At 41.2% G+C, this 16,705-nt stretch overlaps 1 protein-coding gene across 3 annotated transcripts in view; it reads left to right on the top strand.

Moving 5' to 3' along the window:
* The first annotated feature begins 1,532 nt into the window (after positions 1 to 1,532).
* The window catches only part of BCL2L13 (BCL2-like 13 (apoptosis facilitator)), a 52,724-nt gene continuing 37,551 nt past the window's right edge, over positions 1,533 to 16,705 (top strand). For 2 of the 3 annotated variants that reach the window (XM_004692532.2, XM_012732468.1), the window contains exons 1-2: positions 1,533 to 1,711; positions 10,797 to 10,967. In XM_004692532.2, coding sequence (XP_004692589.1) covers positions 10,847 to 10,967 — 121 coding nt within the window. In that variant the 5' untranslated portion in view covers positions 1,533 to 1,711; positions 10,797 to 10,846. The remainder of the gene's footprint in view (positions 1,712 to 10,796; positions 10,968 to 16,705) is intronic. The other variant, XM_012732469.1, reaches the window with a different exon arrangement.

Genomic DNA, 16,705 nt, shown 5'->3' with positions numbered 1-16,705 from the left:
AGGAACTCAGGCCACCCAGCACCATCTATTGTCAATATCGCATGTTTAAGGTGAGCTTTAATTAAGACAGCCCATAATGGGGGGAATGGAGGTTAACACGCTGAAGAAATCGTATTCACATTTCATTTCTAGCTCACTTTTTACAGTAAGTTGAACAAATACAGTTCAGCAGTAAGCATGCCTTTACCACTGTCAGGAGCCCTGGGACTCCTCCTTGCCCTCCTGGACACCTGACCTCGAGTATGTCCCAGTGCTGAGTGTCCTCTTCAGATCGCACTGGCTCCCTGCTCTCCTCCAGATGTGTCCTTGAGCTAAAACATTAACTCAGAGCAGACAGGCCATAAACAATGTGGTGCAGATTACTCACTATACCATACCTAGTGTCCCACCTGATGCTCCCCCTTCCATAGCCCCTATCAAAATTTTCCTTATTTTTGATAACCTTTACAGTTTTGCAGAGTTCTGGTTAGGATTATTGTAGGAAGGCACCTGTATCAAAATTTTCTAATTAATCATGGCTTGTGAGGCTTGAGGAGAAAGACAGAGGCAAAGTGCTATTTTCATGACATCATTTATATATATTTAAAGATTTATTTAGTTGTGCATTCAAGAGCTGGGGTGTAGGCCAGAAGTAAGGGGACTCTTGTGAGAGGATTCACCAGAGACAGAGTGGGGAGCAGAACAGGCAGATCTACCAATACACACTGCTGAGGGGAGCAGTAGGTGAGACAGGAGAGGTCTGCTGCGCCATGTGTGTCCCCTGGCTGGGGATGGAACTGGTGCTGCTGTGGCTGCCAGTGGATTCATAGTGCTGACACTTGCTCCAGCAGGGAGGCTCCCCCTGATATCATATTAAGGTTACGTGCTGTGAACATGACTTTTGACTCTTGATGATGAACTTGACCACCTGGCTGAAGAAGTGTTTGGCAGGTTTCTCTGTAAAGTTCCTTTCCCTCTTGGAAGGCAGTACTGTGTGCATTCCACACTTACGGAGTAAGTAAGCTCTACCTCCCTTTAGAGGGCAGTATCTACATATTTGGAATTCTTTCAAAAGCAAACATCTGTTAACACACATTCTACCTCAGGCACTGTGCTAGGAGCTGCGAGCGACCTGCTCTACTGCTGTCGATTTCCCTTATGGGCGTCATGCCTCTGCTCCGCCTGTCCCCGAGATTTCTAAGTTTCAAGCACCATCTCCTCCATGTGACTCCGTGGTTCTCGTGACACTTTATGTCGCCTGTTGGCAACATCTGAAGCTCAATACTGGTCTGCTCGATACACCCACAGAACACACTCTAAGCAGACAGCAAGTTTCCCAGCCCGGGGGACGGCCACCTCGTGCCCCACACAACTGGCTCCAGCAGCCATCAAGCGTCCCCGGCAACCCAGGAATCACAGACTTGGAGACTCGGGAAAGATCGGGTCCTCCCGCTCAGGGAGGTCGGCTTCCGGGTCACAGGGGGGGCCTCCCGGCCCGCCGGTCTGTGCTTCCGCTCGGAAGAGCGGAGTCGCCCCCTTCCGGCGCGCCGCTGCCCGCCCCGACGCCGGCGCTGACGGCAGCACGCCGGGGGTGACCTCACCCTCCAACATGGCGGCGGCGGTAGATTAGGGCCGCGGGTCGGAGCAGCCACCGCCGCTGGGGGACCCTGTCGGAAACACCTGCCGCCGCCGCCGCCTCTTTCATCTCCTCTGGGGCTGGGGCCAGGGCCAGGTGAGGGGAGTGGGTGACCGGGCAGGAGGCGCTGGGGCCTCAGCAGGCTCCTCAGCCGCTTTTCTCAGGGTAGGAGACTGTGCCGAGCCACCGGCCCCCAGAGGTTCCGACGACGCGTGAGTGAGTGTCAGTGCGTGTGTGACAGTGACTGGGAGCGATGGAGTGGGGCCGGTGATGCTTCGGCCTGGGGTGCTCGAAGTTGAGTCCGTTTCATTAGAACCTGACGTGTCCAGCGTGGACCCAGCGTGAACCCCGCTTGAACAGGGCTTTCCGAGGGGCTCGCCGAGCTTGGGGGACTCGGCCTTTGCTTCCAGAGCGGGAGCCCACAGATACTTTCACATGGGAAGCCCAGGTCCATTGTTCTAGGACCAAGCTGAGAACGTGGGATTCCGAACCCCAGAAAAGGTCCCCATGCGACTCGTTTAGCATGATCATTGACTAGCTGTCAGTCCTCCTGGCGGGTTCTTCTTCCAGATTGTTAGAATGCTTATCCTGCACTCACTGCTGTTTTGACACCCATTCCCCTCCTCATCCCCGCCCCCCAAACCTCTCTTCTAACCTTTGGGGGCGATGCAATTTACAGTTAGATGTTCCCTCCTTTGATTTTTATCCTCTCATTATGCCAAGGCGACAGCAAGTTTCTTTCCCTTACAGTGGACTATGAAGGAGAACTAGACTTTTTGAGATAAGTCTGTAAGCCAGGTTGAAAATGAGGCGATCTGGTCAGTGCTGACACTTTATCTCTTAACCACTTCTGGCAATAGTGTTTGTTTATCCAAAATAGCTATCTCACTGTCTCTATTTATAAAGTTTAAAACTAAGCAGACAGTTCCTCTCCCCTCCCCCCTTTTTTTTTTTTTTTTTTTTTTTTTTTTTTTTTTTGCGTTGCAAAGCAGTCTTTTTGCGAAACTGTCAGTAAGATTTCCCCTGGAGGTTTGGCAAAAACCAGAATGTTGATCTCTGCCCTGACTTGTTGTGTGACCTTGCATGAGTTACCACACCCTTCTAGGTTTTTTTTTAACTCTCCCAGAAAATTAAGCAAATGTTTGTGTGGGTAGCGAACTGTTTATATCTCATATACACCCAGGAAATGTACATTTCACTGTTGTACCCGCAAATTGAAAATATTTAAACCATTAAGTAGTCTTCATTGACAACAGACTAGTAAGGGTCTTGAAAATCCTTTTTCGCTTATCTATTAGTCAGTTTCTATTCTCAGTGTTTTATTCTATTGACAGATTTTCTTAAGGTGAACTACACATAATAGTTGAATGCAGTTGTAAGGTTGATTCCAAGCCGTTTAATAAAAGATGAGTTCATTAGCATATCACTCAATATTTATTAAACACCTACCTTCTGTACTAAATTGTTAGGACAAGTGATTGCATCTGTTTTAAAAAATTTATTTTTCATCTGAAAAAATTTTAAATAGTTGTGCCATCTTGTTTTTTTTTTCATTGTTTTACAAATATTGTGCAAACATTTGTATCAGTCCAAATAAATGGTCACCAAGAGTTCTTAATATATATTACAAAGTGGAAGGGATATTTTCAGAACAGCTGTTTTTTAGTGAAATATAATTAACATCATCATACAGCTCACCAATTGCATGGTTTAGTCACTTTTAAGATATTTGTAGTGTGTGCAGCTATCACCACAATTTTCATTGTCCCAAAATGTAACCCTGTACCCATTAACAGTCACTCTTGATTCTTCTTTTCCCTATATCTCCTTTATAGGCATCCACCGATTTACTGTTGTTTCTAGCTACGTTTCTGGACATTTAATATGAATTAAATCATACATTATGGAGTCTTTTTTGATTGGTTTCCCTTAGCATAATGTTTTTAGGTTTCATTGTAATAGCATGTACCAGTACTTCACCCCTTTTTTATTAGCACATAATATTCCACTATATTTTCTTTAATCATCACTTGATGGGCAGTTAGACATGGTGCTGCTGTATCACATGAAAGTTTTTCTGTGGATTTGTTCTCATACTGAGGAAGTAGAAGAGAGTAGCTGAATTTTGTTTCCCCTTTTACAAGCTCTCATATATATAGGAACTTACTTAACTTGTTTGAAAATCAGACTGTGTGGGGAGAGAATGAGGCAGTCCTCTATGTTATCAGCTAATGGCAGCTGCTGCGTGAAAGCATTGTGGGGCAATTCAATACAAGATAGGACTAGAGAGTTTAAGCATGTTTCAATAGAAAAGGAGTAGCCTGCCTAGAAATTTAATGTCTGCTTAGTTAAAAATGACACTTTGCTCAATTATGTTTCTCACCTGGGTGGGATGAATTTTGCAACTTTACAGTTTTTACTAGGATATTTAGTTTTATTTTTAGAGAAAGTCCTAGAATTCTATATGATCTAATAAAGCATGGGTTAAAATGTTTAGTTATTTGACTTCATGTTAATTTGTGGAACTTTAAAAAAAATTCCCTGATCAATCGATGGATTGAATCTTGAGACTAAAGAGCTGGTAACCAAAAGATCTGTTGATATTTAAAATTCTAGAGTTTTGGTTTGTGATTGAGTTATTTGCAGATTTTAATTGTTCTCTTTATGCAATGGCATTATAACTCTATTAAAGCCTCTTGTTGGGAGTATTCAGTGAATTTTCTTATCTTACAATTTTTTATTTATGAGGGAAGTTGTTCTAAAAACAAGTTTCCTGAAATATTTTAGCTATAACATCACATTATAATGGTTTGTTTTTTGTTTTTATGGAGTTAAAGAGAATAACAGGTATGATAATTCTAAGTTAATATGTCTGAGGTGGGTGGTAGAAATTTCTATTTTAAACAAGCACTTAAGATGACTACTCAAACAGGTTTATGAAACAAGCACAAAAAATTCATGTTGCTGCAAATTTGCTTTCCATTCACAGGAATAGTTGCCACATACCTTCAGGTTATAGTTCATAAGCTGTGCTTAATTTCTGCTGTATGATCAGTGCCAGCATCCTGTGACACGAGATACCAGAGTTTGTACTGGGACTCATCATAGGAATCTGGGTGGTTGGTTGTTTTTTTTTAAAAGATTGATTTATTTATGCATACAGAACTGGGGTACAGGCCAGAGGTGCAGGGGCGGTGAGAGGATTCATGAGAGACAGAGTGGGGAGCAGAACAGGCAGATCAGTGAAGTACACTGCCGAGGGGAGCAGCGGGCCGGTCAGGAGAGGTCTGTGGTGCCATGTGCACAGGTCACCTCCCTGGCCGGGAATCACACTCATGCTGAAGTGGCTTTAGCTCCTTAGTGCTGTGCTTTTAACCTGCTGTACCACCAGGGAGGGCCTGGTTGGTTGTTTTTTAAGCAAAACACTTTTAAAAGGGAAGCTTGCCACATTTTAAAAATGTACCGTATTGGTGTGGGCCTCAGCATTGTCCCCTGCTTCCAGAAAAACCCGGGGTGGTGTTCTCTGATTGTTTGTTTGTTTTTTCTATGTTTTTATACACACACACACACACACATGCATATTTTTTTTACACAGCTGTTCATTTTGGTGTTGTGTTCTATTTCTCTTCTCCAGTGTAATCCCATAAAATTCCCACCGCCGTGTCACCTGTGAACTGTCACCACAGTCTCTTGTGCTTCCCCCTTCCGCCCTGTTTTGATCCCTCTCTCCCCCTTTCCTTCTCAATGTCGATTATATTTACTTTTTATCCTCCTGACAGTTTTCTTCCCCCGCCTTCTCAAAGTTGACAGACCAGCTTCTTTTAGTACTCTTCACTTTCTGGAAGCCCATTCCCTTCTTCCCCACGTCTTCCTGCATTACTGGTGTTAATGTTTTCTACCTCTGCCTTCCTCCCCCTTTTCTCCCTTCCCTCCCTCCAGCACATTACCTGGTGTGCAATAAATATGTGTTGAATAAATGCAATTAAGGGCTAAGAGTTCATAACAGAAGAGGATTTACCTGTCCAAATGATTGAGTTATTAATTAGCTGTATGATTTTGAGCCTGTCTGACCACCTAAACATAGGCTTGAATGAGCTGCTGTGTTGCTGTATAGACCAACACAAGCTAAATTAGAAGTTGGATGATTATTTTATTTTGTAAGTGAGGTAGGTGTAGATCTGGTTTGCTTCCAACTAGAATGCTAAATGCACGGCTAAAGTCTAAAAACTGTATATTAATTTAAGTGAAGTTCATATTATCTCCATTTGTGTGAATCATTGAGAGAAATGATTGAATGTATAAACACCAAATATATGGATATATTAATATTAACATGTCTGTTACAGCCAAGGGCTATATTGCAAAAATAGAATGATGAGTGTACAGGATTGAAGATTATGAAATCCTTGCACTTACAGGTAGACAATTGAGATGTGTAAGAAAATTTGAAGACACTCAAAAAAAATTTGAATGCTTACTGTCTTCTGGTATATGAATTTTTGATGAATATAAGAAATTTGAAAATAACAAACTTGAGAACATCAGATTTTTATTTAAAGAATTATTCAAATATCAATGCTTCCACCAGACAGATTCTTTCACTTTTTAAAGATTAAGTTTTGCCACTAGTTTGCGCTATTCTCTCACCACCCCCACCCCACCCTATTTTTTGGGGAACTTTATTTAATCATTTATTCCTTGCTCTCTATATTTATTTATATCATTGGCTCTTCCTCCACTGAGTGTAAATACGCTTAAGTCTTATTGTGTTTACAGAACAGATCTTTTGTCTCACAAACCTTTTGTCTCTCTCTCCTACTTCTTTCCTTTTCTGCAAATCATATTTTCTTTGAAAGAATAGACTAATATTCATTTTTTCTTACTCTACTCTTTAATTTTTCAACTTTCTGCCATCCATCATTGCCCCTGTCAGGCATAATAGACAGCTACCTGCTGCCCAAATCCAGGCGACTCCTCATTTTCAGACTCCTAGATATGCTGTTAAACTGACACTTTCGTTCACTCCCTTCATGCTGCCATGTCCCCTGACTTCTTGAACATGCTCTTACCTGGTTTTCTTCATTCCTTTTTGGTTGTTCCAATCCAGACCAGAAGGTTTTCTCTGCTGGCTTTTCATCTCTTGACTACCTCTAAAATGTTAGTTTTCCCATGAATTCTGATGTTTCTTTTACTTCTTGACATATTTTAAATATCATTTCTCTCTTAGAGAGACAGATACAAAATTCTCTGGCTCCTGTTCTGGTGGTGGTACTTGGGGTGTGGTTTGAGGAAGCCTTATTTTTTCACTTGAGTCACAGATAACAGAATATTGAGGATTTACCCTGCTTTATTTTCTGTGCTGGAAATAGTGGGTAATGTCTCCTTTTGCATGTATGAAACTATATATTGAGTATGGTTTTTCAAGCTGAATTACTCCTTCAGAATTTTGACAGTCTGCCCACTGTTGGCCGCCACTGTACTTTAATGCTTTATATAATTTTACTGACTTGCATTTGTGCAAAATACAAGTTTGTGTCTGTGCTCTCATTTGTATGCTATGCCAGGCTAGGCATAGCACCTGAGTTTTAAGACTTGTATGTCTAACTACCTAGGTATACCCATGGGGCTAACCAAAAGGTAATTTGAATTCAGTATACCTCCAAGTGAATTTGTTACTCTTCTTCCCCAAAGCAACTCTTCCTATAATTAGCCTAACTTGAGTATTCAGAACAACCTTTTTCCATATAACTGCCCCGATTACTCTTGCTGGGGTTAGCTTACAAATCTTTGAACTCAGTATTTTTCTTGTGTGTCCCCTTCTTTCTGGTGTCCCCGCCCCAGTTTATGCCCTTCTAGATCTCTTGCTTAGGTTTTTCCAGTATTCCCCTAAACGTATGTTCTTGTGTCCAGTCTCTTACCGTCCACACCGCCTCCAGGGGGATTTTTCCGAATGCCATCAGTTGGTGTGCTTCTCTAGCTTGAGATCCCTTATGTCTCCTACTGGTGCTCCAAAGTAGTGTTTAGCTTTGCATCATGATCTAACTTAAGGACTTAATGAAAGAGATGAAATGATTTTACTCTCCAGAAAAATATTCAGACACACATAATTTGCATACAGTTTTAGGTTCACTCATGGAGGTGGCTGAAGTTAACTCCTGGCTTATAGAAAAAAGAAGTCCAGCTTCCTAGCACCCCACAGCATACAGGGCACGTCAGGCGCACACTGGGGCGTTCTGCTGAGCCCTTCCTGTGTGTATGCTCTGATTAAGCCATGTCAAGTTCCTTAGCTTTGTGTTTTTTCATGCTGTTTCAACACACATCCGTGCCTTTCCCCAGACTTTGCATCTAAACTCTCCCTAGCCCTGGCTGGGTCTGTGAATTCCAACCTGTTTATATTCCAAAACTAGCTCAGGTTTTACTTTACAAAGTCTTCGCTGATCTCCACTTCCCTTTCCCTTCCCCCGGGGAGACTTGCCTGCTTCCCCTTCTGCATCGCCTTCCCCCACTCTGGATTCTGACCTGTGTCATAGGACTTGTTCTTATTCATATATTTTTATTTTCCTCTACTTGGTTGGAAACTCCTGAGAGTAGATGATTTGTCTTTGTGCCTACTGCCTATACAGTGTACTTTTTTCTCTGAAGAAATGTGTGTTGAATGAACACACCACCCAAAGTTATTAGAAGACATCTTCTATTTCAGTGTTATAACTAGGTCTTTATGTGAACTTTGCAGAATTAGATTTTTTTTTTCATTTAGTGAAATAAAATTCACACGAAAGTAGTGTGTTACAGTTGTTGAGGAACTTCCTTAGAAGTTCAAAGAAAATTAGGTTCCAGTCTCGGCTTTTGTTACAGCTAGGTCACATTTGCAAGCAACATAAAGTAATTCTAGCTTAAGCCAAAAAGAAACTTATGGGAAAGGCATTGATTAGCTCCAGGATAGCTGGAAAATTAGGTTAGGAAACAGGCAGGGACCAAGGAGACTTGACCGCAGGCTCACCCAGGTAATGAGGAGAGCAGCAGGTGAGACAGGAGAGGTCTGCTGTGCCCTGTGGGTCAGCTCCGGGGCTGGGGGTTGAACTCACACTGAAGTAGCCTTGGCTCACTTGCAGTGCTGCGCTTTAACACTTTGGCCACCAGGGAGGGCTCCAAATTATCTTTATTTTTTATAAAGATGTATTTATGCGTTCAAGAGCTGAGGTGTAGACTAGAGGGGTGGGGGGGAGAGGGAAAGAGGTTTCACCAGACACAGTAGAGAGCAGAACAGGCAGCTTGACAGAAATAATACTGCCGAGAGGAGCAGCGGGAAAACAGGAGGGGTCTGCTCACCTTGTAGGGCAGCTCCCTGGCCTGGCAGCCACAGTGTCTGGGGAAAACTTCGGAATGCGATTGTGGAGACCTCACCTCTTGTGCCACAGGGAAGCCCTGAATTATCTTTAAATTCCTTTCTAGCTCCTGGTTCCTAGATTGGATTTGGTGATTTGGGCCATACATCTATTTTGGAGGTGCCAGGGAACTGGTGAAGAGAAGAAAAAATGTCTGACCAATCATAGCTTTTCTCTTGGGGGCTGGTGGATTTGTTTTTCTTTGTTTATTTTACCAATATTGACACAGTGTGGAATTCTCTGTAGACAGGAAATTGAGTTGGGATGACCGGCAAGCAAGATAAAAAGGCAGATTCTGTTACACCGCTGCTTTTAGGTAATATCCAACCTGAGAAATTATATTAGAAATATGATCTAATATTAGAAATAATAGACCTCAGAAAACTTATTTTACCTCTGTGGGTTTCCCTTTCTTTATTTGTAAATTTAAAATACTGTTTTCTTACTATTAAGTGATAATAATTACTATTATAATAACTTACTATTAAGTGAGTTTTTCAAGAGTAAAACACCTGCCTGGTAAGCATCCAGTTGTGTAACTTTCATTCCTGTGAGGGAAGCTGCAATGCTTTTTTCTTTTAATTGGTGGGTAGTTTTGAAATACCTTTTTGAAGTTTATGGAAACTATTGTTAAAGTTGAACAAAGTAGTCTAAAACCTACTGCTTGATTTATCAGATATTGTGATACAGTTTGGTAATATTCCCTCCTGAAGCTAGAAATGGCAGGGACTTTTCACTATTGAACCAAGATTAGTTATTAATAGCAACCATAAATACATTTTTTTAAAAGGAAAGTATAGATCCATTTGTCTTCTTTTTTAATATTTTTAGCTCCACTCTTATTTTGTGTATTTCAAATTCTACAAGTTCTTTTTTTCCTGTCCTTAACCCTTCTAGGACATTATTCTTAGTTTGCTTATGATAGATCTTAAATTTTGCCAACATTGCCTGTCTTCTTTTCCTCTTAATTATCTGAACCACCTTTTACTTGCTATTTCTTGAGACCTTAAAGTACTCTGTATTGTTGGCTTTTAGTGGAAAACAGTTATTTGCTAATTTTGTAATAAGATATTGTATCTTAGTACCAGTTTCAAACACCTGGTCAGGTGCCTGGTAGATAATGCAGCTACTAAACCCCAGTGAAAAAGTGGGAGTTGTATTGACTAAGTGCACATTGGGATACCTGGTGAGATCCACATTAAAATGGCTTAAATAACACACCAGAGGTGAGTGATCTGGGCTGACAGAACAACTCCTTTCACGTGATTATTTAAGAAACCAGGCTTCTTTGCTGTCCCTACAGTGGTGTCCTACTTTGCATGTCAAAGCCTGCCACAGTCATGTTCTTAACCACAGAAAAGAGTAAAGAAGAATTTGCCAGAAGAGACCCACAAATTGCACCTGTAGCTTCCATTTGTATTTCCGTCTCATACTGATCCAATGGTTCATTGAGCTGTGAAGGAGGCTAGGAAATGTGGTCTGCAGCTCTGTGGGCATGGACCTAGATAATGAGGAGATTCTACTAGGAGAAAAACGGGAATATATACTGGGTTGGGAGTGGGGGCATAGCTAGGGTTTTTGCCACAGAGGCGAAAATAAACCAGGGAGTGATAGGAAATTTGTTTTTGATCTGAAATCTGAATAAACTCCTTTGTAAGGAAATTGAAGTTATGTTTCTAGAAGATTACCGAGAAGTCAAATATTTATTTTAGCAATATTTGAATAATTGAAGTCAATGGGAATTGGTACCGGCATGTAATAAACTTTAAACTGAAAAAATTCTTCTGTGTTTTTAGGTTTTACACATCTGTAAATAGACTTTTCTGGAGCCCTGTCAGCCAACTCAATGGCGTCCTCTACTACTGTGCCTCTAGGATTTCACTATGAAACAAAGTATGTTGTGCTCAGCTACTTGGGACTCCTCTCTCAAGAGAAGCTGCAAGAGCAACACCTTTCCTCACCCCAAGGTATTGTATTTGACTTATAGTGGTTATAGTAAGCAGTAACTGTTACTTCATATATAAAAGTACTTGTATCTGACTATTACTATCTATGGCCATTGGCCATTAGGTTAAATATATATTAGGTTAATATACTTTTAAAGAATCACCTCTTACCTAATCCCTTCCTAGCCCTTGACCTTGTCCCAGAAGCAACTACTTTTCATACTTATTAAGAGCTTGATAAATGCTACTGGTAATGAATGTCATGAGAAAGTGAATGCCATACGTGTAAAACTGTACTAAATACATATAAGCAGAAATCTTTTTTTTTAAGATTTATTTATTTATTCATACAGAACTGGGGTACAGGCCAGAGATGCAGAGGGTGAGAGGATTCACCAGACACAGAGTGGGGAGCAGAACAGGCAGATCAACGAAGTACACTGCTGAGGGGAGCAGTGGGCGGGCCAGGAGAGATCTGCCTCTCCATGTGGTCATCTCCGGGGCAGGCAGGGATCGAACTCATGCGGAAGTGGCTCCCAGTTTCTCAGTGCCGTGCTTTAACCCGCTGCGCCACCAGGGAGGGCCAAGCAGAAATCTTTTAAAGAGATTGCATACTTACCAAGGCATACATTAGAATTGTGTAATTATTTTAACACATGGAATGCAATTAAGGTCTTTGAATTACCTTTGGTCAAGGGTATTAGATTTAAACAATGGACTTGCCTAAGTGATATGATAGTTTTTAGCATAATTCTTTGTCTTGTGAAATTTCATATATTCTTCTCTAAAATGTTTGTCAAAGCAAGCTTAAACTAGTTTTTTGAGTTTTCATTAAGTTGTGACATATCATCTTAAATATTCTCATCCATAGATTTCTACCTCAGCAGTGGAGGTAGCTCTTATCTGCTGCTATCCCAGCTCCAAGAAAAGATAGTGTTGTGAATTCAGAAATGGTGGAATCTGTTAGCATTTGTGTTAGGAGGCAATGGCAGAAGGTGCTGTAACACCTAACACAAGGAACATAGTTTCCAAATCAAGCATCTGAAGTTAGCCATCCACTCGGGGAAATGTCCAGCCCAACAGTGTTGAGCCAAAGAGGGCCACTGATGCCTGAAAGCTGCCAAGGTCTGAGGCGCCTCCTGGTAGGAACCCATAGGAAAGGACAAGGGCTCACCACATGTGGGACAGAGGAGCAAAATCAAAATCAAGATAAAAGCTGCCATTGTCAACCTCCCCACGGGTCTGTCACCCACATCTGTTTCAACCAGTCCAGGATTTCCTGGACCACACCCTGTTACACACCTGAGTAGTGTTGACAGTGTAATACATGAATGATCAGCATACCTGAGGTAGGAATTGTGTCTCTATCTGTATTGTGTTAGTCTAGGAAGCAAGTTCTGGGAATTAAGCTTATGAAACACATGCAGTATTTATATTTCAAACTCCTAGAACTCTACAGGTGCCAAAAGTAGACATGAAGACTCAGAAAATTAGAGTAAGAAAATGTATTGCCCAGCAAGCACCATGAGAGTTACCATGGTAACCCCCAAGTATCATAAGTAATATAATGCAAATAGTTGATGGTTTTGTGTAGTGGGTTGTAACAGCTGAGGGCCCCAGTACTAAGGGCTTAGTATCCTGTAGCAGGCAGTGAGCAAACCAGTTATCTTCTCCCAGGAAGCGAGCAGACTTAATTGCCTTCATGACTAACTGTAGAAATGACTGAATGTTAGAAGACGGGCCTCTGGTTTGTCATATTCACCGAGGACATGCAGGAATGCTTGAGGCTCATAGCAAGCTACTGTTCTCAACAATCCAGCCCTCAAGACTAGATGCAGTGCAGTTCATAAGCTCAATTAAGGCTATTGTGAGCAGAATCCAAGTTAGCAGGATGAGGCCATTCTGTGTGTGAATCTTAGCCATCCATCTCAGGGCCCCAGATTCAGGCAAGTGAATAAATCTCAGGCGGAGGAGCGGTAGGTATTTTTTTAGACAGCTACTTAGTTTCCCTTTTTTAGCATGTATGGATTGTTCTTACCAACCGATAGTGTTCATCCAACTCAATAGGAGGCTTGACAGTCATACATCCTTCTCCCTAATCCACCAGCCTATGTGCCAAGACCAGCCTATTACATTGTGATGAAAGCAGAAGCCCTCAGAGATGCTTTCCTCAAGAGTTTATGCCATCTCATTGAATGCTGTAGCTAGAGGTAAGGATAGATTCCTGATTACCTGTGGCATAAACTCCAATACCAGATCTCAGCACTTGACCCGCTGTAGGCACCAAGCGTCATTGTATCCTGCATAGTGCAGCCAGTTCTTTGCCTCCGGAACCAGCAAGAGAAAGAAGCCCAGGGGCACTGTCATTGCCCTTAGGGATACTATCCAGAAACGGGCTGGCAAACAGTAGGCCTTGTACTTTCAGGTTTAATTCACTAAGGAACATCTTCAAGTCTGCAGCAAAAGCCAATTCTCAAAAGTAATCATTATTTGATCATATTGGCTGAATGTTCTTTTTTAGAAAAATTTCATTTTCATTCTTATTGAGTTCAAAAGTTGCAATGAAACTACCATTTTTTAGCCACTGAATTCCTTTGTGATAGGTATATCAGGACATTCAAGTTCTTTTTCTGACAAAAGCTCTTGGAACTGACAGCGACTAAGTTTATGATAGCAAATGCTTACTCTTTGAAACTCCCGATTCATTAATACACAGTAAATCCAAGTATCTTCACAGTACCTACTGATGAATATTATAATGAATAAACCATAATTGTAAATGCCTTATTCTTTTACAGTCTTTAAATTTCTCCAACTAATAAAGTTTTTCTGCTGTACAGATTTTTGCCACATCACTAACACATCTTAGCAGATTCTACTTCGAGTTAGAGTAAATGAGTGCTTTCTCAATGTCTTTAAAAATGTTCTCACCTGTAATTATTTTGTGCAGACTGTCACTTCAAACATGGCATTGATTCCTTGAATAAGCAACAGCTGAGCAGTTTCAGACATCTGTCATTGAGTCAAGAGCCAAGGAAAACCACTCAAAATTGTTTGCTTTGTATTTCAATTGACTATTGATATTCTTTCCATTGTCCGCAACTCATTGATTGAGCATCTGTTCTCTCCAAAACACTAATAGTCCTAACCATTTATTTTTTTTCTGGACTCATTTCTTCAGTTGCTGCAAGTGAATATGATTTTCGTAACTCAACATCAGTAATGGCGTTCCTTGATAGAGCCATTTAGAAACTTACTTGCTCGCAGCCTCATTTTCACTTTTATTTTTATGACAAAATTCTATGATGAGATGTTTCATTTTAAATTTCTCTTGACTTTTGCTTTCCTGTGATTTTTGGAATATTGTGATGAGTGCTTTATAGTGTGATAATGTTAATGCGTATAGTGTCCTACTAACACAACTATAATGTCACTGCATAATAAATACATACTTTGCCATCTAACTTGACAATAATTTCTACTCCATTGTACCTTAAAAAGCAGGATATTCAAAGTCCACTCTTGTTTTGACGCAATGGGTATGCATAGGTGAAATAATGGGCATGCATATTGTGCTATGGTGATATGTGCGGTAGTTGAAGTGCGTGTGGCTGTGAGGGTGGCCCTGCGCTGGGCAGTGTGCTGAGCAGCCAGGAAGCCCTGCGCACCGTAGTCTGCTAGCCACGCCTGCCGCTGGTGCCCAGTCAGCCTTAGGTCATCTGAATGAATGAGAATGACTGCTGGTGGGGGCTGAATTTCCTGTATTTTAGGTTACAAAATATTAATCTTTTCCCCTTTTATCTTGAAGTTTACATTACAAAAATGTAATGTAGTCATTGACTATACCAGTCAAGAGCTGGGTACAGGCCAGAGGTGTGGGGAATAGGGATGAGAGGATTCGCCAGAGAGCAGAACAGGCAGATGTACTGAAATACACCTCTGAGGGGAGTAGTGGGCAAGACAGGGGAGGTCTGCTGTGCCATGTGGGTCAGCTCCCTGGCCAGGGATTGAACTCGTGCTGCTGTGACTGGTAATAGCTTGATAGTGCTGAGACTTTTACCCCTGTACCACCAGGGAGGCCCCTTTCTCATCATTATTAAGAAATATATTCCATTATACACAAAACTAAATGCTATATATATATATTTGTTTTTGGTGTGCTACAAAATCTGTTTCCCTTGTCACTCCATTCTCTAATCATATTTTTTTTAAATAAGAAAAAATCCTGTCACCAGAACTATGGACTAATAACATTTTTCTCTAAACATTTTTATTAGTACATATAAATTTGGATTTATGGTTTACAAAAATAGGACTATATATATGCCATTTTGCAATGTCTTAAAAATTGCCAGTATATTTGAACACCTATCCATGTCAATACGTATCTGCAGTCTCCTACTCTAGGACATTTAGGACAGAGAACTAGTGTTTGCTGGTAAAAGGTCATTAGCCTTCTTTGGTATAGGAACATAATGATCCTCCAACTAACCTACAAATTCCTTAAAACTTTCATTTCTGATTTCATTTTCATTTACTTTTCCAAAATCTGACTAGTAAAAGCCTGGTAGGTTTAGAAAAACACTATTTAGTGGAACATTTCATAATGTTGAAAATATCCTTATCTGTTTGTCCAGTATTGCAATCACAAATCACCCATGGTGGTTGATTTCTTGAAGTGGGTCTGGTGTGATGAAAGCACTGAAGTTTTAAAATAGCTGCATGTGGCTAGTAAGTACAATATTAGATACATAAATCTAGAAGTCAGTTTTATTTTTATCTTCTCCTTTAAGCCAACCCCTATTTTTATTGTGATTTGTTAACAGTACTACCTGCTACCCTGTCTTGAAATCTGTCATGTTGAGCTCTTATCTCTGCTTCCTGCCTTCTTTCTTTGTCAGCTATTACCAGTTACCCCAATTTGTGACTGTTCTCATATTGTTATAGAGTATAGTTTCTCATTATTGCAAATGTGTCCCAATTCTTCATTTGTGTCTTCTCCATCATATATTTCACATGCTACACACAGACAGTGCTTTGCTTCTCACTTTGAGAACCCCCAGTGGACCCTTTTGCCTTAAGGCTGCATACTGAACTTTAATTTGTTTCCATGATCTGGTCCCATTACTTCTTGTGTCTTAGGTCTGTTTTGCTTTGAACTGTAAACAAACCATGCTTATTCCTATCTGCATCTTTTTCTTTCAAGTTGAGCTACAGAATGGTAGACTGCCAGAAGTAGGGATTACTACTTCACTGGTAGTAACTTCTAGTGAGTACCATAACTAGTTGTTCTATCCTTGCTGGACCCATGGTAAACTGCATTTAGGCAAGGCCATGTGACTCTTCAGTCTAGCCAATGAAATAGGAATGGATGTGATTGTGGTGCGGGGGTGAGGGGACGGATGCTCCTTATGCCATAGTTACAAAAACGGCATCATTATGTCTTGACCATGTGGAGCAGTATTCCTTCTTCAAGGTAGATATGTCCATAAGGGGGAAATGCCTGTGCGTTACCTTGCTGACATTTCTGGCTTTATTTGTTACTGCAGCATAGCCTATCTTTCCTAGTTAACATATATCACAGCAGACATGGGTGACCAACTCTCCACTTTGTGCAGAGCAGCCTCATTAAGATGTCAGATAAAAAGTTAGCTCTTAGGCCCTCCCTGGTGGCGCAGCGGGTTAAAGCACAGCACTGAGAATCTAAAGCCACTTCCGCATCAGTTCGATTCCCGCCTGCCCCGGAGGTGACCACATGG

The sequence above is a fragment of the Condylura cristata genome, unplaced genomic scaffold, assembly GCF_000260355.1.
Source record: "Condylura cristata isolate star-nosed mole 26May11 unplaced genomic scaffold, ConCri1.0 scaffold00034, whole genome shotgun sequence".
In the NCBI taxonomy this organism is placed as follows: domain Eukaryota; kingdom Metazoa; phylum Chordata; class Mammalia; order Eulipotyphla; family Talpidae; genus Condylura; species Condylura cristata.
The sequence above is the reverse complement of the archived record's forward strand: the minus strand, read 5'-3'. Positions and strand labels throughout refer to the sequence as shown.